Source organism: Macrobrachium nipponense, chromosome 8 (assembly GCF_015104395.2).
Source record: "Macrobrachium nipponense isolate FS-2020 chromosome 8, ASM1510439v2, whole genome shotgun sequence".
Taxonomy (NCBI): domain Eukaryota; kingdom Metazoa; phylum Arthropoda; class Malacostraca; order Decapoda; family Palaemonidae; genus Macrobrachium; species Macrobrachium nipponense.
This window is the reverse complement of record NC_087203.1, coordinates 28902244-28927243: the sequence shown is the minus strand read 5'-3', so window position 1 is coordinate 28927243 and position 25000 is coordinate 28902244. Positions and strand designations below refer to the sequence as shown.

The following is a 25000-nucleotide window of genomic DNA, read 5'->3' as shown; positions in this document are numbered from 1 at the left end:
TGGAGACTGCACCCGCATCCCAGAATACATCAGAATACATATATCTACGTATACACATACACCCATATGCCCATATATATGTATATGTTTTTTTAATATGTGTGTAAAAATAAAAATAATATATATATATATATATATATAGATATATATATATATATATATATATATATACGTACATATATATATGACATCTAGAGAGAGAGAGAGAGAGAGAGAGAGAGAGGTCTCCTTGCAGGGTGTTTATGATAAAATCAGATTTGAAAAAAAAAACTATTTGATAAATTAGGTCACCTGTGTTTCGTTGCATGTAGTCATTTGATATAATAATAATAATGATATTACTGCTAGTTATATGACAATAATAATGTTGCTCATTATATGCTATCATCCACAACTGCGATCGTGATGCTCCAGAGAGAAGTGAATTAACACCGAAGAAATCGTTGGCCAATATTACACATCTGACTTCGTCCACAAATTGACAGCGGTATCGGAACTGTTGAGAGAAACAAGTTTTTTTTTTTTTTTTTGTTTTTTTATCAGGGTAAAAATTTTTTTTTTTCAGACTATATGCGTGTATATACTAATATACTAATATGTAAGGATAGATAGAGAGATAGATAGATTGATAGATAGATAGAAGGAGATAGATATAAGAAGACAGACTAGATAGATAGATAGATATATAGATTTAGGATGGATGATGGTAGATAGAAGAAGACAGACAGATAGATAGATAGATAGATAGATGGACAGACAGACAGATAGATAAGTAAGGATGGATACTGAAGATAAGCGAATGCTACTATCGTAGCCACCACTTTGCCTCCATCAGCAATATCCAGTCTCTCTCTCTCTCTCTCTCTCTCTCTCTCTCTCTCTCTCTCAGCGTGATCCGAATCTGATAGACAAGGGGAGAGCAGGACCAGTGAAAGTGAGAGTGGCGGCGAGGGTACACGAGGGGTCACGGCTTGGGTGACTGGAGCCCCGCCCCCCACCCCTCGTGAAGGTTGCAACGAAGCTGATGCACATAAGGACGGGTTTCATGCGCCGACTTTGGGAAGTCGTTGTGCCAGTAACTGTGGACCTGAGCATTGTAGGCCTATTACGTATTTGGTGTGCTCTGTCCCCCCCCCCCCCCTGTGTTGGGTAACGGGGGTGGCGGGGGCGGGGGAGGGGGAGTGTAGAGAAACTTAAAGGTTTGGGTTTTATTTACTTGATTGTTATCAAGTCATTTCATTCGAGATATTGAGATGGTGGTGAAGCCGATATATATATATATATATATATATATATATATATATATATATATATATATATATATATATAAATTCTTCTGTTAAAACAGGATACGTCTCAAGTATTAAAGGCCCATTAAAACACTCTGGTTTAAGGCTAAGGACTATATTTCGAGGGACTATCTTCCACCCTTATCGAGTTGTTGATTCACTACTTGATAAGTGTGGAAGTTAGTCCACCGAAATATAGTCCTTAGCTTTAAACATGTTTTTAATGGCCCTTTATACTGATATATATTATATATATATATATATATATATATATATATATATATATATATATATATATATATATATATATATATATATATTACATAAATGTGTGGGTGTAGCTGTTGAATTGCAGATGAGCCCATGTGCAGAAAACTTACATTGTATTTATCGTTTCATACCCTGCATAGGAATCTCCTCAGCAGAGCGCCAGACTACCCCCCCCCCCCCAAACAAACAAAATCTCACGCAATGCAATTAACCTCTCTTCTTGAATTCTAGGCCGTTTTCAACACATCAGAATTGTTTATTCTTTATTATTATTATTATATTCCGTAAAGGGGTAGTGCCGTCAGTGCACCTCACTGGGTACACTGTAGTCATTACGAAAGGTTCTTCGCAGCGTCCCTTCAGCCTTTAGCTGCAACCCCTCTCATTCCTTTTACTGTACACCCAGTCATATTATCTCTCTTCCATCTTGCTATCCACCTCTCCTAACATTTACTTCATAGTGCAACTACGAGGTCTACCTCGTGTTACACTTTTCAAACCTTTTACTGTCAATATCCTTCCCAGTGTTTGGCCTTTGGCCTAAACTCTCTATTCCTATGCATATCATTCTTATTCTGTTATTCTGTTTGCGTCTTTTACCAGTCATCTCCCATCATCCCAACCAACCAAAATCTAAATGATCTGTGTTTTCACCTAAACTAATATTTATTACTTATTATTATTTACTTATCACTTATCTCCACATTTTTATTATTTATTGCTGATTTCCACATTTCTCACTCTTTCCAACATTCTTGCTCCAATCATTAAACTCGGCTGTTTCAATCTTTTCGGTTTTTATTTATGCTTTCGTATTTCCGTTTACGTTTATGCTCGAGATTTACTCATTAATTGAAACTAGGGGAAGTCTTGGAGCGACTCACACACACAATATATATATATATATATATATATATATATATATATATATATATATATATATATATATATATATATATATATATAGTGTGTGTGTGTGTGTGCGTGTGTGTGTGTGTGTGTAACACTTCCATAAATGCTCAGTTATTCAGTGAAGTATTTGACACTGATCACCCCCGATAAGCATATAGACAGTAGACGATGGCCAGTTGGAATGGCGTAATAGACAGATCCTATAACAAGTAAGAGAGAGAATATAGGGATGGGGAAGGAGAAGTTGGGCGGGAAGAGAGAGAGAGAGAGAGAGAGAGAGAGAGAGAGAGAGAGAGAGAACGACGTTCGTGGGCATTGAGCCAGGTCATTAACCCTCTCTCTCTTTCTCTTTCTAGTTCTCTCTACTACTTCCCCTTTTGTTCTTCGTCAATTTTTATTTAGTCAGCGTTTGCTTCGGTTTTCTTCCTATTCTCATTCGCCTTGTCTTTATTCTCAGATTCGTCGTATTTCGGGGCCAGGGAATTCGATTGATGACTGAAATTTAGTTCCAGAAGTACACACACACACACACACACACACACACAAACAGGAACTAGAGAAAACTCTCTTTTGTTTTGTTCCGGACAAAATAAAAGAAAAAAATGATATATAATAAAAGAAATTCTCCCTTCAATGAGTTGAGTTTCCCCCATGTGACTTCATAAGATCAAAAGCTTCATGTAAATGCCATTGATGTATCACACGTTTTTATGCCGTGTGCGCGCTTGTGTGTGTGTATGTACGCGTGTGTCTGTTTGTTTGTTTTGGGCGTCGAGGTCGTTGGCCCCCGAGGGCTATATCGACATGTCACCACGCGTTGGTGCCAGTTGGCGCCTCCCATTGGCTGCCTACCCGACGTGACGTCACCTTGCACGCATGCCTGTGGTCAGGGACATGCACTCACTCACTCACTCCTCCCGCTGCTGATGTACCTGGTCCGCGTTGATTGTGTGACGTCACTTCCATCAATCCGGTCGTCTATTGTCGTTAAGCTGACGATCGTTGGGATCAATGAAACTTTCTGAACGAAAACATAATTGCATTGCCTTTGTCGTCAACTGTTGCCTATCTCTGAAAACGGGGCTTTTTTAATTTAGGAGAAATAGGCTACTGTCATTTTCAGTCTAAGGTCAGTGCCCTCTCTCTCTCTCTCTCTCTCTCTCTCTCTCTCTCTCTCTCTCTCGGCTTTGGTGGTGGTGTGAAGAACCTGGTGGAAGGGCTGTCTCTTAGATTTGGTTTTGTCACAGTATTCTTCCCGAGATGTTCATTTTAAACTTTGTTGATGTTCTTTGATCATATTCTTGACGTAGACTCACGCATGATTTTCGTGAGGTAGTTTGATAATACTCCAACATTGTTGCCGTCTTTCTCGATGTATTTCAGCGCTTCCACAAGATAGTTAAAAAGTATTCCGGCTGTGACACTAACTTTCTCGATAGAGTTTGATTGTCATACGATCGTTTCTTAATATTCCCACTAGCTTTATTTATGCATTTGAGTATCTTTTCGTGGCTATTTGACTTATATTCATATGAGGCTGGATGCATTATGTATACTGTACATTGAGGTATTACATAGAGGAGATGAAATTTGAAATTGTTAACAAAGATTTTATTTTTGCACAAATTATTTTCTGTTCATATCACTTGTCAGGAGATCTTGCATTTTTAAAATCTCATTATTGAATAACTAAAGAATAAAACAAACAGTGAATAGTTCTTTCAAACCACTAATAAGAATAGTTTCGTTTATCCATCTTTACAGTTGTGTTAATTCTGAGAATATTTGCAGCCGGCGCTTCTTAGAAAAAACTTGCATTAATTAGTGGTTTTTGTGAATATACTTACTCACAAGTTCTCGGATTTTCAAAGAGAAGAGTCATCGTGGTGTTATTATTATTATTATTATTATTATTATTATTATTATTATTATTATTATTATTATTATTATTATTAAAGACAATCATAGGAACAGGAGTCTTAAAATGGAGAAGCAGATCCACAGTAATCTACGTGTATAAATATTTTTATAATTGAAGCTGTTTCTAAATATATGTTTCCACGTATATTACAGTGGATCTGTTTCTGTATTATTATTATTATTATATTATTATTATTATGCTCGAATGTGGAGCGAGGGGAGACTGCGGGTCAGCGGACAGTGTCACGTCTTTTATTAGTTTTAATTATCTTATATTTATTTGTTATTCCCTTCTTTTCGCTTGTAAGTGAATACCTTTAATTCGTTGAGTAGTTGCTCTTTAGGCATAGAACCTTGTTGGTCTATTCCATAAGAACGTTCGTTCATTTTGAATAATGTGTGTCCATACACCTTTGTGTGGGTAGGGAACCTAAGCTTTGGATTTGCCGTCGTCCAACCCGCGGTAGCCCCTCCCACCACTGAATGATGGGACATGACTGATTTTTCGGCATGTTACATAACGCCCAAAAGGGTTAAAACACCGTCTCCCCCATCTTTCATGTTTCTAGCAATCGTGCTGGCATGGGTACGGTAGAGTAATATGAATAATAAAAAAATAACTGTCCAATTGTTCATAAAATCTGTCAGATTATTCCGTAAGGGCCCCATTCCCTGGTTGAGGGGAAAACATGACACAAGTCAACCGAAATTGGAGACGAACCAAAAACCTGGGCATAATAATCTAATAATACTCAACGTTGGTCCTTACGTAAGACGTTCGGTGGTGGGAAATTGGGTGGTGTTTCAATAGTGATGTTCAGGTTCTCATTTATGTAAGAGTCCACAGGAAAAAGAAAGAAAAGAAAAACTGTAAGTTAGAGAGTGACGTTGAAGTTGGTGTTAAGGAGAAAATAAGAAAAATCTATGATTGGAATAACGATAACGTTTCTGCCTCTGTGAGATATTCTGCAGAAAATGTATAAAAGCGAGACGTTGAAGTTAAAAACTACGTGAAATATGATTTAAAATCTAGTAAATATAACGAATTTGCTGTTTGTATAAAACACCCATTACAAAATCAAAGCGAGAAAGAGAGCGAGAAAAAAAAATTGAAGCTTTCAAAACTGAAATTAAAGATAACAACCGAATATAAAGAGTCCAATTATCATCGTCATCAAAAAATTTAAAATGTAACACAAAAACCTAGAAAAGGCACATTGACACTGTTTACTTATTCAATAGTGATTCCATTCACGAGCGAATACACTGAGCTACTAGCTGCTGCTGCAAGGGTCAATGACCCCCGATGGGGATCCATGAGGTTTTGGTTGCGCCTAAGACATCGATGTAGGGTTGTGGGAAAATACAACATATTACTGCTATTGTGATTGTTTAGTTATAAGGAATTTTATTGTTGATTGTTATTTTCGTTCTTGTTGTTGTTAGCATCATTTATAAATAACATCAAACACAGGCATGTCACATAGTCAGAAAGAGGATTGTATTTTTTTAAGTTTTTATTAGTATGTGGCATTTTCGTATTTTATCAGCCATCTTATTGGACTGTGAATATATATTATATATGTCTATACATTATGTAGATATATATATCATATATATATATATATATATATATATATTATATATATATATATATATATGGACACGCACACACACACACACACACACACACACACACACACATATATATATATATATATATATATATATATATATATATATATATATATATATATGTGTGTGTGTGTGTGTGTGTGTGTGTGTGTGTGTGTGTATATATAATTCCTTAAATTTGTTAACAACATACGGAAAAACTTCAATTTTTCCATGTCCTATATTATTCTCCACTTCGACCGTAGTTTCGAAATAATGAGGGTAAGCCACGCAGCACCAATTAATGAATCTAATTCTCTACTGAAGAGAATCAGGATTCTTAACAGGTTTCGGAAGCTTCTCACCAGAGTACTGTTCAGGTCATTGACCCTTTGGTTGAAGACGTTGGGGAATTCGGATGGGGCCTTTCTGATTGCTGCAGACTCTGAACCGTCTTGAAATTGAAAAGAATGCAATGTTTTATGTATATATATACACATATACATATACATATACATACATATACACATACACATATACATACACATACGTATGGAACTAACGCTGATATAAATGACCTCCTTCTATGCGAAGTAAATCAATTAATTGTTTTACCCCCATAGTAATCCCCCACCCTCTCTCTCTCTCTCTCTCTCTCTCTCTCTCTCTCTCTCTCTCTCTCTCTCTCTTTCTCTCTCTCTGCTAAGAATGGCGATGACGTAATGCTGATGTCAGCATTGCACAGGAATGAATTGTGCCCTTAGTCGGGCAATCTTTAGCAGTACAATCGTGGGGATTTTTTCAATTTTTTATTTGTGCAACCGTGGATTTTTTTTTTTTTTTTTTTTTTTTTTTTTTTTTTTTTTTTTTTTTAGCCCTGCAATGTTAGTCTTTTTAGGGGTTGTGCAGTCTTGGATTTCCTTTTAAGCTCTGTATTCCTGGAAGTTTCTTTAAACTATGCAATCGTTGGAATCATTTTTCTACATTTTATTAGCTCTGCAAGCATTACAGAAACTTTGTTTGTCCAGCTCTGCTGGTATAGAAGTAAGCTCTCTCTCTCTCTCTCTCTCTCTCTCTTTCTCTCTCTCTCTCTGTGTGTGTGTGTGTGTGTGTGTGAGTGTGTGTGTGTGTGGTTGTGATGTCAATGTTCTTTTAGCTCTACGACCGTAGATACATCATTTTTTTTAGCTATGTAACCGTTGAAATATTTTGATTAAGTTTTCATGGCTCTGCAAGCAAAAAATATTAGTTCTGCTATTAAGGAAGTCTAAGCCTTTTTTTTTTCTTCACAAAAGCTCTGAGATGGTGGATGCCTGTTTTTCAATCTTCACGACCGTAGATATGGCTTTTTTATTTTTTATTTTTTTTTCAGTTAAAAGAACGTGGGAGTCTTCGTAATGTTGATTTTCTTTCACATCATGTGACGATAGTTTTATCCCTCATTATAGTCTATCCCAGCATCCATGGATTAATGGTTTAGTTGCACTTACTTTGCACTTAGGTTTTTATTCTCTCACATCTTTGCTTCGAGCAATTAGTTTGTGAAAAAAAAAACAATCAAGTCTTGCCATTGCGTAAATATATACGTGCTGTCATTCGTATGGAATTTAGTCGTATATATACATTAACGTAATATATATATATATATATATATTATATATATATATATATAATATATATATATATATATATATATATATACATATGTATGTATGTATGTATGTATGTATGTATGTATGTATGTATGTATGTATGGGAGGGAATCAAGGCCTTCCTCTCGTATCTTCAAGCGCTCTATTCGTCGACGGCCTCTGGCTTTTTCCGATACCAATCCAAGTACTAATCACCAAAGTGCTATTATCATTATTATTTATAACTATTTTCTTTATCACTGCTATTATTATTACGGACTGAAATCGTGTTCCATATGTCGCCGCTCAAAATATATTAAGATCTTTGTACAGAGAACTGAATTTAGTCCCCAGAACAGCATCTGAAAAAGCTTGTTGTATAAATTCTTCAAGATTTTTGACAGAAAAATCCTGGATTCAATTGTTGGAATGTCGACATTTGGTCAACACGTGAAGCAACAATACGATCAATGTCTTCAGAACATCCTCACCTAACCTGCACTTTGATCCAGGGCAACAGTAATACGTTTTCTTTTATTTAAAAAAAAAAAATAATAAAATAAAAAAAATAAAAGGGCTCACCGACCTCCAATCGTGTTTATAAATTTTTTATATTTCGGGCTTCGGGACACGCAGAATACCAGCTGGAAGAATCCGAACAGAATGTAAACAATCTTCTGAGCGTAGTTCACAATCGGTGGGGCGTCACTTCCGTGATAGAAAGCAAAAGCGAAATTTGTTATCTGCGAGTGACTGAAAATGTTACCTCTGTTCCAATTTTCTCATCATTGATGAAAGAGTTATTCATTTGGGTACTCGCAGCTTGTTCGTTCGTATGTTTTTCTTCAGTGTGTCGATTTAAATGATTTTAGCGCGTGCCCACCGGAATGTAGCTACTTTCACACACGCGTGCATGCACGTATTTGAGTGAGTGTGACTGATATGAATATTTGTATTGCAATTGAGCGATAAGGAATGATTGTCAGATTTTTCATCCAAACCATAACAAGGGTTCCAGTAATGTTCAAGTTTGTTCTGTAGAGACATTTGATTTTGTATTTTTTTTTTCTCTTTTTTTATATTTATGGTAAGTCTTTCAGGTAACTTGACATTTGGCACTGAAATTCTCTCTCTCTCTCTCTCTCTCTCTCTCTCTCTCTCTCTCTCTCTCTAATAATACCCACTTAGAAAATAAAAGACAAAAGCTATAAGCTATATTGATACTTTCGAAACACAATCAATTGTAGACATCTCTCTCTCTCTCTCTCTCTCTCTCTCTCTCTCTCTCTCTCTCTCTCTCTAATAATACCCACTTAGAAAATAAAAGACAAAAGCTATAAGCTATATTGATACTTTCGAAACAAAATCAATTGTAGTGACATCTCTCTCTCTCTCTCTCTCTCTCTCTCTCTCTCTCTCTCTCTCTCTCTCTCTCTCTCTCTCTCCTAAAAGAAAAGATCTAACACTGTTCTCCCTCTGTTCCTCCGCAGCCCAGATCGAGATAATCCCGTGCAAGGTTTGTGGGGACAAATCTTCTGGCGTCCACTATGGGGTCATCACCTGCGAAGGCTGCAAGGGCTTCTTCAGGAGGTCGCAGTCCTCCGTCGTCAACTACCAGTGTCCCCGGCAGAAGAACTGCGTGGTGGACCGCGTCAACCGCAACCGATGCCAGTACTGCCGGTTACAGAAGTGCCTCGCCCTTGGCATGTCCCGGGATGGTGAGTAGTACAACATGATTACTTTCATTTTCTATGTATTCATTAATAAATCCACATGTGTCTTACGTTCATTTTCTGTGTATTCATAAATAAATCCACGTGTGTCTTACGTTCATTTTCTGTGTATTCATAAATAAATCCACGTGTGTCTTACGTTCATTTTCTGTGTATTCATAAATAAATCCACGTGTGTCTTACGTTCATTTTCTGCGTATTCATAAATAAATCCACATGTGCCTTACGTTCATTTTCTATGTATTCATAAATAAATGCACGTGTGTCTTCTTAAGTATATCTTAGTTTAACCAGACCACTGAGATGATTAACAGCTCTCCTAGGGATTAAATATTTTGACGTGGCTAGGAACCAATTGGTTACCTAGGAACGGGACCTATACAGCTTATCGTGGGATCCGAACCACATTATATCCAGAAATGAGTTTCTATCACCAGAAATAAATTTCACTGGTTACGCGTTGGCCGAGGCGAGAATCGAACTTCGGACCACCGGATTGGTAGCCGAGCACGAAATCCACTCGTTCAACGAGGAACTAATCACATGTGACTTCTACAACTGACAGGCTAAACATCACACATCTTCAGCGCTCTTTCACTAAGCAACTGCAATACTGTTATGTTTATCCGTTCGTAAGCCGACAGTCGTTTTAGACATCAAACCTTGGTATTCTAAAATAAATCATCATAACGTGACTGGAATATTTTGAAGTAATAAAAGTCCACACTTATGTAAGATGTCTAAGAATTTTTTAATACACATCTTACTTTTATTACTTCAAACCTTGGTATTCTTCAGGACTACTTTAGATTCACAGTGGAACTACATATATTAATATACTGTAGAGAACAGGCCCTCCCCTGCTTGTTATGGTATCTTAGGGTGTGTGGATTATATATATAATATCATATATATATATATATATATATATATATATATATCTATATGTATATCGAGTATATTTTATATATATATATATATATATATATATATATATATTATATATATATATTATATAATATATCATATTATATATACAGAGAGAGAGAGAGAGAGAGAGAGAGAGAGAGAGAGAGAGAGAGAGAGAGAGAGAGAGGTCGATTCACTTAAACGACTTGAACAACCAACCACAGATTAAGCCATAGAATTCAAATCTTCAAACCGTATCACATATACGGTGAAAGATATCAGTAAAAGCACAAGCATTTTTTCGTTCATAAGAAAGCGTTCTGCTGTTTATATCTTCACTCAAATAGACAGATTATTTCTTGTCTTGAAAATGTTTCATATATTCAGTTTTATAGACTGATTGTACATTCAAACTCTGCGACTGGTTAAGAACAGGCTGCCTGATCGGTCGTAAAGACTGCTGAGATCTTCATCCTGGACGACAGGCTATATATCCTTAGTCTTGCAGACTGGTTTTACAGTCAGTAATCAAACCGGTGTCCAGGTAGGTAGCTCTAGCTCTGTTGCATATGATTTCAGCATTACAACAGAATATTGTTCATGGAGCGTGACCGTGTAGGACTCTACCGGCAATTTATTTTGTTTGCGTATATTTTTAATTGTTCTGGTTACTGCCCAAAGAGATATACAGCAGCGTACTCTCCGTCTCTGGGCTGACAATATTTTTGTCGAGTTCTTTATATAAATAGTATTTTGTCATATTATTAAGGTCTGTTTTACAGTGAACATTTACGGTCGATTTTTAATCGCACTAACCGGCCGTTTTAGAACATGGTAATGGAGAAACTCATTCTATGTATACACACACACACAGACAAATTTCATATTTTACCGGAATTTGTTTTAACTCATTATCAGTTTAGATTTGAATTATCGTTCACTTGCACTGACAGTTCAATCTTAAGTTCTGCTACGGATTACGGAGTGCGTATGTCTTTTTTTTTTTTTTTTTTTGTTTTTTTTTTTTTTTTTTTTTTTTTTTTTTTTTTTTTTTTTTTTTTTTTTTTTTTTTTTTTTTTTTTTAAGGGGTAAAAGGTCGATGAGACAACAATGTATTGCCTATTTCCTGCCCGGGGCAGAAGGAAACACGGAAAGGGAAAAGGACGAAGTTTACCTTTAAAGTAAATTAAAGTAATTGTTGATATTATGCACTAATATAAACGCGCCCAATATATATATATATATATATATATATATATATATATATATATATATATATATATATATATATATATCTATATTTACAAACAGTAATCTTTGTCCTTCTATGGAAGGATGGCTATACTGAAAGCTAAGACACTACTAAATCAGAGATGAAGGCCGTCTGCAGAAAACATCCACAACATTAGCCGCCTCTTAGACCTAGGCACACGGAAGATACCCCAACAATGTGAGCGAGTTTACTTATGCGGCGACTCGTGTGTGCATGGTCTGTGTGCGTATTTGTCCGTTCAAACAAACGTGTGCAGTCGCAATATCAACTGACAGAACTCCCTAGACAAGAGGTTAAAGAGTGCAGTCTCTGCATTGCATTCCACCCAAGGACAAAAGCCCTCTCTCTCTCTCTCTCTCTCTCTCTCTCTCTCTCTCTCTCTCTCTCCTGTTGGTTTTAATCTCGACGGGCTTGTCGGCAATCAACCTGCGAATTCTCGCAATTACGGCATCAGCTCCTCTTTGTAGTAACGGGGAGTATGGAGGAAACCCCTTCGGAGGAAACACCCCTATGTGCTTACATGTGAGAGCATTGTATGTGTGTGTGTACGTACATACGTGTGTGTGCGCGGGTGTCATGCAGTATTCAGTGCTGCGATGGGAGGGAATCAATAGGCTCCGGGTCCCCTCCTGAACCCCAGCTCCTCCTCCTCCCCCTCATCCTCCTCTCCCTCCCCCTCATCCTCCTCCTCTCCCTTCCCCTCGTTCTCAGCACGTGAACTCTGCTAAAACCCCGGGACCGACCCAGCCGAGCTACTCTTAAAGCTTAGTACCCGACGCAATCGCCATCGTTTCCCTGCGAGGAAGGGAAATATTGCTTCCATTTTTTTCCTTTCTTTCTCTTTCTATATTTTCGTTTTATTCATCCTTAAGTGGAATTTTTTGCTATGAACATTGCTCTCTCTCTCTCTCTCTCTCTCTCTCTCTCTCTCTCTCTCTTGTTTTTTGTTAGTGTTGGTATGGTAATAATGGATAGGACTTTGAAGGATGGTGGCGATAGAACGAAAGGATGGATATGTATGTGACGTCCTTTGGGACGTTAGCTTTATTTTTAAAAATTTATTTTTTTAGTTTCTGTCGTGGAATTATTTCCCGGATGTAGTCTCGATCATGTCTGTGTTTGGTTGGGAATTATTGGCAAATATTCAGACTTTTTTTTTTTTCCACAAGAGACAGTTTTCTACATTTTCATCAAATCATATAATCTTTGAAGAGCTAAATGTCCATTCGGTGAAGAGAATGAGATGTCCTTGGCAACATCCAGTTTTTTTAATTAAAGTGTACCCAAAACAATATATAGTATAATTCCCAGTTTTCGTTTTGAAAATTATATCTACACGAAAATCTTAAACTAGAGGCTAATCCAATTATATTCATTGTCCTCAGTGTTTATGTATAGGGCTGCGTCGTGTCTTGCTTATTGTTTTTTTACTTGACTGGTCAGCTAGTAACTTTGAGAAGAAGGATTATTCTTATCAATTTTAATTTTCTATACGTGATTGATTTTTGGATTTACCAGCCACCGGCTTCGTAAACGAATATATGAAACGTGACCTTATACTGATATAAAATATTGACTTGATATAGAAAATGCATCACGTACCCCTAATCCGTTATAGATCATTTTTCTGTGAATAAGACATCAGATATTCAGTATTTTATCAGCGACTGTTCAAGTCACGGAACACTTCTTGTGCATAAATGATCAGATGTTCAAATTTATGTGTCGAAACTTCACTTTGTTTGGCTTCTGTATTCCCATGGGCTGCTTATAATCGGGCATCTCTGTACAAAGGAGTAAACGAACCACAGCTATGTTCGATTTAATTCGTCGGACCACAATTCCAAATCATACAAACACTACGAATTATATATGTATATAACATACACACACACACACACACATACACACACACACACATATATATATATATATATATATATATATATATATATATATATATATATATATATATATATATATGAGAGAGAGAGAGAGAGTAGCACTGTATTGCAGTAGCCACAATTGTGTCTAATTCCCAGCATTTTTTGGGGGGGTACATTTGCCAGTACAGACCTTGAAATTTAAATGGAATTACATGGAAAGAAATTCCCCTGCCCAGACGGAATTCGAACCCAGTCCGGATAGGAGATGTTAGGAGAATTATTAGAAGTTAGACAAAGTTGGAAAGCAGGGGACGTTCCTCTTCCTTTGCCACCGAACCCATGGCTTTTTTTTCCTTTCCTTTTAGAACTGGGAGATTACTTGCAGACTGGATTATACCGGTGATCTTTCAGATAAACTATTAAGAAGCACCTATCGACAGCTACAGCTTTTTATCCCCTAAGAATAATCATTGAAAAACAAACACTCAGCTTTGGATTTCTGATCATGACAAAATCGAAAGCGTTTGTATCTTCATAATTGTTCTCCAGGTTCAGAATATGTAAAAAAAAAAAAGTAATACAATTATGTAAAAATCTTCACCGCTGATTTATACAGGTTTTTATTAATTTATATATTTATTTTTACTTATTATTACGTGTTTAGTTATGTGTCAAGCATAGGGACAGTTGCCGCATTTTCAGTAGTTTTGCACACTATTTCAACTTACCATTTTGATATAGTAAGTTTTTGTGGTTTATATCTTTTGTTTACGTTTCCGTTGTTATTAGTAAATCATTGCTATTGTTTTATTAATTTACATCATTTCCCCGGTTATTAAGTAATTGGTTGTTGCTGTTCTGGTTATGGATGCTATTATTACCGATATTATTGTCACCGTTCTCATGGTTACTGATGCTATTATTTCCGATATTATTTTCACCGTTCTCGCAGCTGGTTTCATTTTAAGCGCCGTCTATTGCTTCCATGCTTGGCTGACATGAGTCACTCTGGAAATTGTAAGGTACGAACCGATAACTGGTCAGAATAGCAAGGCCCCTAATGGGACTTTATCATTTTTGCATTATTTACGATGCTCAGAATTTACGACAAATTGCCAGGAGAATACCCTTTGATTACGTCGCCCCCCCCCCCTCTCTCTCTCTCTCTCTCTCTCTCTCTCTGTCGCAGGCAAAGGAAAATTAGCATTTTAACAGAAAATATTAATATTTCTAGAATGACTTAATGATTTACAGAACATTAATGCTGATCGTGTGAGCACACCTAGACCACCTTTACAGGACTAATTTTTTTATTATTATTTTTTTTCTTTACTGTCCGTGATGTTCCTCCAACCATTATTCAACGCTCCCCCCCCCCCCCACCACCCCCCCCCGCCCCCGCCTTCAGCTGCAAGAAAAAAACAAGTAAAAAAGGCACCGAAGTTTCTGCGGCACAATCGAGTTTTTGTATATATTTTTTTTTACAGCATATAATGCCGTATGAGCCGCGGCCCTTGAAACTTTCAGCCGCGGCCAGGTGGTGGCCAGACGTAAGATCATGGCTAAATGTATCCTTAAATAAAATACAAACTACTGAGGATAGAAGGCTGCAATTTGGAATGTGTGATGATTGGAGGGTGGATGATCAACGTACCAATCTGCACCCCTCTATCCTCAGTAGTTTTACAGAAAAACTAAAATGCATAAAATCTCTGTTATGTCATCATTTTTGACGGGGCCATAAATTCAACCAGTGGAGCATTTATTCTATTAATAAAGTGTCGCGTATCCATCCGAGTTCCAGAAAGACCTTTGTTTTGTCTGAGGCTGCTGTTGATAGGCAGAAGAAATTGTCGAAGGAAAACACGAAGTCAAGACTTGTAAATTTCTCCTATCGTTATTGAGGTTGATGATGCAACTGAGCAACTAAGACGACCATTGTACTGCAATAATTACCGACACTTGACTGTACGAGCGAAACGCCTAGACTCTAGAGAAACTGCACAGTTCTAGAAAAACACTCCTGGAACTTGACACTTCTAAGAAAATGCGCCATGGAAATCAACTGTTGTTACGTTGTAGTAAAATCTCCCTGGAACTCGACTGTTCCACAGAAACACTTGAAAGTGACTGTTACTGACATGCACGAGTCATCAATTATTTCAATATTAAAAAAAGAATATGCTGGCTGGAACTTCGATTGTTAGAAAAATGCTTCTTGGAACTCGAGTGTTCCGAGCAAACCTTCTCTGTAACTGACTTCCAGGCAGACACGCCCTGGAATTCGACTGTTCCGCGCACCTACATGATTCGCTCTCTGGTGCGAATGAATGTTTTTTCGTTAAGGGTGAGAATAAAACCTTCTATCTACAGTTCTTGTACTCTGTCAAAAGTGGTTATCTTAGTACTAACATCGCCGAATTATTTAATTCGAACTGTGGTATTGATTTAACCAAAATTAAATGACTAGACATACTCCAGCATACACTCTAGACGGAATGAATTTAGAGGCTGCCTAAGCGCCAGCTATGGCATCAACTCCATTTCTTCGCTTTATTTTTATTGTCAGATTAAACCAGTCACGTGCTAGCACAGGTTCTTGCTTCTAGAGCAATCCATAACCAGCTCTGCGCTCTCTCTGCAGAGCAGTTGATACAGAGGGATTGCTGTGATCAGTGGGAACTGGGGTTGTAAATCCTCTAGAATCTGGGTGTTACTAGATTTTTCCCAAGTCTATTTTTAGTTTTGTGGGTTTTCAAGGGTTCTTTTTTCCCAAATATTTTAGAAGTTCAAAGCACTTCTTTAAATTTTGCAGGAGTTTCAAGGGCCGTTTAATTATTATGGGTGCTCACGTGAAACTTTTAAGTACTGTAGGGGTTTATAGGTGTTCAAGGCACTTCTATATAAACTATTATAGGTAAAAGACTGTTCTTTAAAATGAGTAAAATTGAGGATCACAGAATTAGCCTTAACTGATATGGGAATTCAAAGGAATCCCCTGAATACTGTGGAGGTTAGAGGGGTCTTGACACATCATAGGGGTTCAGGGACTCTCCAGTAAATTATGTCCGCACTGAATATAGACTTTGAGAGGTATATACACACATGTAGATTTCCCGTTTGCCCTGATAATAGGTGGATGGTCTAGCTTCCAAGACTGAGGAAAGTTGATGGTCATGATGGCCGATGAGTCGTTGGTATCCATACTAAGTGAATGAACTTGAAATATTCTCGGGATGTGCAATCAGACAAACGGTTTGGATGTATCCTGGACCTGGCAAATATATACAGTTCATGACCAACTGTGCATTAAACGTTTCTAGCAGCCAAGCACCCCTAAACAAGCAATTATTTTCTAGATTGACAGAGAGAGAGAGCGAGAGAGAGAGAGAGAGAGCGAGAGAGAGAGGGGGCGTGGACGTGGGGCCAGGTTGGAGGTTAAAAAAAAAAAATAGACATGCAGACGAACAGAGGTACTTGCAAATTTCTGACGTTATAGCCACAAGGAGTAAAAGTATATGAATTTAAGGAAAACAAACATTGACTGATGACAGTGATTAGCAGAGTCCATTCTCTCTCTCTCTCTCTCTCTCTCTCTCTCTCTCTCTCTCTCTCTGTGCCTGGTACCCACACACCGACCTCTCCTTGCCACTCCTGGTCCCTGCTTTCTGCTGGAGGGTTGCGTGTGTGTCCGCTTTAATAAACTGTATCTTTATTCCCTCGGGTCCAAAGGGAGAATTCGGACTCTGAATTACAAAATCTCACGGGGGAAGGATACATATAGGTGGGTGGGGGCGTGGATGGGCGTGGGTGGTGATTGGAGGTCAAGTTATGCATCTTAGGTAATGAGTCCTACATTGCCTGCTAAATTTCTTCCAACGTGATTGATTGATTTATGTGATCTAGCGTTGCGACGAGGAGGACAGAAAAAGGTAGAAGGAAACCCCTTCTACCTTTTTTTTTCTTTCCTCACTTGTCATATGTATAATGTGCGAATGTTTGTTTCTGATTTATATGATCGCGAGAGCGTGTGTATACATACACACATCAGTGAAAATATGCATACAATGTTTTGTTTTTCAACGTAAAAACGTGTATATATTGGTAGTTAACTCTGCAATGTGCAACTTTTAAAGCGGCAGTGCCCAAGAGGAAAGATGCTGTGCAGTAAATGCACAGTTTTATTTTCCTTTCTTTAGTGTTTTGACCTTTCATGACCATTGTGTGTGTGCTCGCCCTACGTGCTGTTTTGGGAAATATTTCAGCAATCACAGGTTTTTAAAAATCTTATTTTACATATTTATTTATTCATTTTTTATTTATTTATTTATTTATTTCTTTTTGCCTGATTTAAACTCGCCAGCTGTACATATTTTCTCCGTTTCACACGACCTGGACTCATCCTTGATTCAGCCTTTGAAGCGTGGTAGATTGAATGAAAGTTCTCGTGAGTGACACCTGGAGGATGAATATGCCAGCGACTGTTGTCCGTATCTCTTCGTGACCAGCCATTTGGTCTTATGAAAATATGACGCAGTTACTAGAATAAAAGAACCGCCTGTCCTTCAACCCAGCACGCGGTAATATTCACCCTTTCTCTATGGGAGTAATCAGATTAAAACACGTAAATATCCCGGACCATAATCCTTGGTCCGTAGCACAACACGAAGGCGTTTCGGTGACGTCATAATGGAGGAATGTCGTATGGCCGTATTTACTTCTTGTTGCTAGGCTCCTCCCCCTCCGCCCGCTCTCCCTTTCTCTCTCTCTCTGTCTCTTTCTCCCTCTCTTTTTCTCTCTTTCCAAGCACATGGCAGCGCCGGTGGTGGAGTAGGAGGAAGAGGAGGAGGAGGAGGTGGCACTGCCGCCCGTTGCAGACAAGCAGATCTGCTTGAAAACTGAAGCAAGCGGAAACAGTGGTGCGTTTAAGCGCTGTGTCTTTCGCCTGGCTTTCAGTCGTGCTTATCTATTTTTGGCGTTGAAATCACCAATGGATTAGGAACTTGAGTCGTGACTTTATCCTCAGTGAGAGGACTGTCAAAGGGTCCCAAAGAGAGAGAGAGAGAGAGAGAGAGAGAGAGAGATGCTTTATCCAATTAACATCGAAGCCTCTTACCACTGGGAATGTTGAGCCAGCCTTCATGAAGCTTATGACCTCAGAACACGTGACATGACTGGAATGGGAATTTCGAGCGAGTATGAGTCCTCGGAGAATGTCTCCTACAAACTTATGGATTCCTTATCCTTTTTTGGGCAATTTCTCCCTCACTCGGCTCGGATGCTGGGATGCGCTCACCTCTCCTTTGTGCTTGCCGCTCTCTCTCTCTCTCTCTCTCTCTCTCTCTCTCTCTCTCTCTCTCTCTCTCTGCTGGCTTGGTGCTAGGTGTCCTGTTTCCGTAAAAGGGATCTTGTTTTATCATCTGAAGAGGCCGTATGCTTGATTGTGTTCTTTCTTCCGAGGGCGTCTCCTCTTAATATACAGTATCGGTGGATGATCGTTTCATTTCTTTCACTGATCATTTTTTATATTGACATTTGATAAGGTTATTTCTTACCATGAAACAACGAAAAATAGCAATATTAATAATGTCAAATATTTATTGATAACCACAACTGAAAACAAAATGATTATCACTGATAATGACGCTGTGGACCGTAATCATAACCATTATTTATTGTGATTCAAAATGCTTATTGTTTGACTCAAAATTATCCGTTAATTTTTCTCAGTAATCACATGAATTAATAATAGCTGTAAATGTGTCATTGGTGAATTCATATCTATGTGTTGTTTCTTTCTCTTGTCACTGATTTGTTATTATGATCCATTGACTGTCTGCACAATCCTTTGATTTTTAAATGTACAGTATATCCCAGCAGACTGCAGAAAGGATAATGTTGTATTTCCCCTCTACATCATTCCTCTACCCACCTCGACGTGCTATCGGTACAAGTGTCAGGAACAAAAATATCGTCATGAAAAGCAGCAGACCCCCTTTTTTTTATATACAATAACCCGTGCCAGAGTATTACTCTTAATTGACACTTATCCAATTAACGAGAGCGATCGATGAAATAACTGTATCATTTTTCAATAGACAAAGCAAGTCTCTCTTGCAGAATTAATTTAATCATTTGAACGCCAACTTTGCAATGGACTCTCAATGCAGGAGGCTCACGTTCGATCCACGGGGATCGGACGAGGAATGGAAGGTTTGGTCGGGGGCGGGGTTTCGTGTAAGTTCGGTTTGCCCTCGTTGGGCCAATGAGTGCATTGTGCGCCTGATTGTTGAGTGATTGTTGTAAGTCGTCGTTCCTGTATATATATATATATATATATATATATATATATATATATATATATATATATATATATATAGACATATATATATACATGAAGAGAGAGACAGACAGTCAAACGGAAAATATTATCAAACTATTTTCATGAAAAGTGGAACGAATCAACATTCAAGCAAAAGACATTTGAAGTAAAACCAAACATTTTTTTTTCAAGATATTGCATGTGTTCAGTCTTGCAGTATTTTCAGCCGTTGCATTCATGACTTATTCACACACTTTCGGTGTTATTGGGGCTTTGAATTTTTCTGCAGCAATAGCCAATTCACAAATACACACACACACACGTATATGTGTGTGCATGTGCGTGCGTGTGTTCACATTATGCGCGCGTACACGTGAGGAGTCCCATAAACACATTTTTGAAAGAAAGAATGATTCACAAACCTACTGACTTAAGAGTATGTCAAAGCGATGATAAAACGCACCTGTTACGGAAGAAAGTAACAATTCGACATCTGTTTGCGCACCTGTACCGTGAAAGCAGGTGTCGCTGAGAGTTGGAAATGGGCGAGAAAACAGATGCTTATACATGAACCACCGCACCTGTTGGGACGTAGCTATTTCCAAGCAAGTTTCTATAATTAGACCGTCGGTGCTAAATTTCGTCGTACGAGTAGTGGTGTTCACTTTTCCTCGTCTCCAAGCGTAATTTTTATCCGATTGGTACGTGTTGAGGTTCTGTATTGAGCATTAAATCCGTTTATTTAAGATATACGTACCTTAAGTATAGTTATTTTAGATACACTTCATATACGTTTCGCTCAACACATACGGTTATATATTCGAAGTAATGAGTTTGTACCCGAGCGATAGCGTTTCATTTTGACAGCGACATATACCTGTCTTCGCGAGTAATTGACTCCCAGGTATCTACCATACTCACACCTTGTTTTCCCAGCGCCCCCCCCCCCCCCCCCCCCCTCAACCTCTCCACACACACACACACACACACACACCACCTCACCCCACCCCTCTCTCCGCTGTCGCCCGGCCAAAGTCGCTCCGGAAATGGTATTGTTTCTTGCGGCACCTCCGAAAGACACACGACTCAGCCTGTATTACCATCAGTCAGCTCCTCTTCTTCTGCTGCTGCTGCAGGTAGCAGCCCGTGACACTCTAGCATAATGCCGCCGTAATGACATCATTTTTCTATATCAGGCTTTTTACAGCGAGTTACCGTTAGCTTGCGGTCTTTTCCTCCCCCTCCTCCTCCTCCTCCTCCTCCTCCTCCTCAGCCGTGTTCTTCGTCGGCGTTTCGGTACACTGGCTACGGGTTACCGGAAACGGTTGACGGCCCGAGTGTATGCGTTACCTTTGACCGACGGCGCCGGTGAGCTGAGAGAGAGAGAGAGAGAGAGAGAGAGAGAGAGAGAGAGAGACGATATCTGCAGTTGCGGAGTGTTAAAATTGATAACAGATTACGCGTTCGTGGTTTATCTCAGTTACGTTTTATTGCTGTTCTTTGTATACCATATTTATTGAGGTGTTGCCCTTCGTATCGTCCTGAACTGGTCCCCTTGAAATTTTTTTTTTATAATATGCCAAATGCGTTAGATATTGTCGAGATCAGGTTCTTCACTGGGGAGATTTTGCTAATCATCATTGCGCCTGAATGTATGAAATTTATATATATATATATAGATATATATATATATATATATATATATATATATATATATATATATATATATATATATATATAATGTGCGTATATGTGCGTGTATGTATGTATATGTGTATACATCTTGCTATTTATAGACCTGGAGATTCTTAGCACCTACTGAGTACCATTTCTAAATTTGCGTACTCATGCGTGTGTCATAATCGATAGGGAACTCCATTCATATAACGCAACACACGATAGTAAGTTCCTCAACGTAAAATTCCTAGCTGACTAAGGTCGATGACCCCGGCCTTCGCCTATTGGTTGTAAACTAAAGTCATCTACCAGGCGTCCAGACTTCCACTCTGTTAGATGACTTTAGTTAAAAACCAATAGGCAATGACGGGGTCATTGGCCTTAGTTCAAGACAGAAAACTCATAATGCTTCAATTCTATTCATCGTCCTTTTACCTATGATTTCTAGCACTCCTGAGCGAAGCCACAATATCCTTTTGCGGGTCTAACCTTTATCTGAAGAGGCGTCAGCCCACAAGGCTGCTTCTGCTCTTATCTTAAGTTTGAGACGAAAAGCCAGGCACTATCAGTGGAGATTGAGGTTGGTTTGGACGTGTCCATTGTTACTTGGAAGAGAAATATGAGGCTGGAGGCTAGATGAGTGGAGATTAGTGGAAGTGAAAGTGCAAGAAACATCTGAATGGTGGATCTTTATAGAGCCCTTTGCATTGCATTGCAATGGAGGATGTGTTGGTATATATAGTATATATATATATATATATAGTATATATATATATATATATATATATATATAGATATGTGTAGTGTGTGTGTGTGTGTGTATAGGTATATATATCTATCTATCTATCTATCTATATATATATATATATATATATATATATATATATATATATATATATATATATATATATATATATAGGTGTTATAAATCCTGACCTGTTCATTGGTTAAATAAGACATCTTCGAAAGGACTGATACATAGCGGTAGAACATTACATCTGCCGGGGTGACAGTACAAACGATCGTACAGACAGTTGAAAATGTATTACCGCCGGGGTGAGGGGTTGGTGTGGTGGGGTTGGGAGGGGAGGAGGAGGAGGAGGGGGAGGGGAGGAGGAGGAACATATGGAGGACTCATAACTTCATTTGTCACTGAGGGTGAGGACCCTAAGAGATCAAATATAACTTTTCCCAGCAGGTGGGTTCTCACACCTTTGTTCTTAAGACTAGACAAGCTAAACTTCACGAATCTGCATCGTTTACGCATTCCTCTTGAAATAAATAGATTCATTTTATGCGTTCTAATGCTGATATTCGTGTTCTTACGCAAGGTCTCTTGTATTAAGAGGGATTCAGTTATGTTTCGTTCCAAGGTATTTTCATCATAAACCATCCAGCTAATACCATGTTTTGAAAAAACAGCACTTTTATCCCGTTTTACACATACACAGACACACACACACACACACACACATGTCAATATCGTCCACAGGAGAAAAGAGAAAATAAAAAGACTCTAGTAGCTCGACAATTTCGCCTTCCACCAGGCCTCTGCAAAAGCAGCTAGTCTTTTATTTCTCTTTTCTCCTGTGGACGACATTGGACATATCTCATCTTCGTGTAATGAAGATTATATCTACACACACACACACACACACACACACACACACACACACACACATATATATATATATATATATATATATATATATATATATATATATATATATATATATATGTGTGTGTGTGTGTGTGTGTGTGTGTGTGTGTGTGTTCTTTTGATTTTCCAGTTTCCCAATGTAAAAATTGTTTTGTACCCTGCATGAAATTTTATGTATTGTCTGAAGAGTTTATAATACCATCTTTATTGTATTATTGCTCTTAAATGCCACATTAAGATTCGAACTCAATAGGGAAAGCATTTAAGATCATTATTATTAGCAGGTTTTTCGTGGAGAATACTTCTTGCTGTTGTTGACTAAATTCTTTTTTTTCGCTCTAAATGCATTGCATAATACGATATCAGGATATTTGAATTTCTGGCCTATGTTTCTAATTACATTGATATGTTCAGGGCTACGCATATTGAATGTCCACATTCATGCAAAGCACAAAATTTGTCACCAAGTCACTCGTCCCACAAAGAACTTTAGGTTCCTCCAGTAAAACCTGCTCCTACAGATAAGTGAGCACACGATGTCTCCTCGGATGGACTAACAAGTCTTTGAGACATCCCAATTCTTGTAACTCCTGTACGTTGCTCATTTTCTAACAGCCTGTGCGTTCGTTCTACTGTCAACCCATTCATATGTGTATCGCGTAAATATCTTTGTGTAAATTTCTACGTTCTGTGTATGTGTTCTTTGAAGTTGTCATAGGTGATACAAGCTAGGAAGGCAATATTTGTATCCCATTAAATTTGTCCCTGAAGAAATTTGCATCTGAACATCGAGTGTTCCTTATTTCATTTCAAGTGTATATACGTATTAATAATATATATATATATATATATATATATATATATATATATATATATATATATATATATATATATATATAATCTACTGGTCATTTTTACCAGTTACGTATGTAAACGTAATAGCCAGAGAGTGCTATATATATATATATATATATATATATAATATTATATATATAAGATGATATTATATATATATATATATTATATATATATATATTATATTATAACATATATATAATACACATACATGTTATATATATATATTATATATTATATTTATATATTATAATTATATATAATATATGTAAAACGAAACTCATATATTTATTTGTTTTATTGTCTTATCATGTGACAGCCAGGAGGATGCGTAAAGTCTAAGAACGATTACCGTAATGTGATAGAGGCGAAGAATATTAGGGGAAGATGTCTATGCAAATTAGATTAAGGGTAATGCACCCGTGACGTTTTCGAGGAAGAAATCGTACGTAACATAATCCACTTCAAACATTTTCCATTTTTATCCCCCCCCCCCCCCCCCCCCCCTCTCTCTCTCTCTCTCTTCTCTATCTCTCTCTCTCAACGTAGCCCTCACGTACTTACGTTAACGTTTTGGAAAAAAAAATCGTAATGTGAAGAGTATTTATTTTTGTTCAGTGTGATATCAGAACTCGGCTAATATTATAAGCATCTTTGATTACAAATAGTTTTAAACTCGTGCAAATATACGTGATTTTCATCATTCTTTTCGATTTTATCGATTCTGTGCTTATGCACAACATCCATGAATACAAACAAACGCGGACGCATACAGAAATACGCGCATACATATATACGTACGAATGACACAGACCCGTGCAGGTTCCACCTACCCAAACTAATCGTGGTTGGATTTTTGCCGGCAAGTGGGAAACGACGCCAAGTTTGTGTACCTCTGGGAAACGAGATGTATTCTCGTCGTTTAAATTTACGAGAAGACACTGATTGAGCCCCAGCGAAGGGCACTCCTTTTGATGTGGGATCAAACTTTGCCCGGAAAGGGTTCGTCAATTAATTCGAATCAGAGACGCTTCAAAGTGGCGCTCGGA

The 25000-nt window shown here is 37.8% G+C and overlaps 1 protein-coding gene across 8 annotated transcripts in view; it reads left to right on the top strand.

Annotated features, from left to right (window-relative positions):
- LOC135222628 (probable nuclear hormone receptor HR3) overlaps positions 1–25000 on the top strand; it is a 437120-nt gene that overhangs the window by 380199 nt on the left and 31921 nt on the right. For all 8 annotated transcript variants that reach the window (XM_064260749.1, XM_064260750.1, XM_064260748.1 and 5 more), the window contains exon 2: positions 9127–9354. In XM_064260749.1, coding sequence (XP_064116819.1) covers positions 9127–9354 — 228 coding nt within the window. The remainder of the gene's footprint in view (positions 1–9126; positions 9355–25000) is intronic.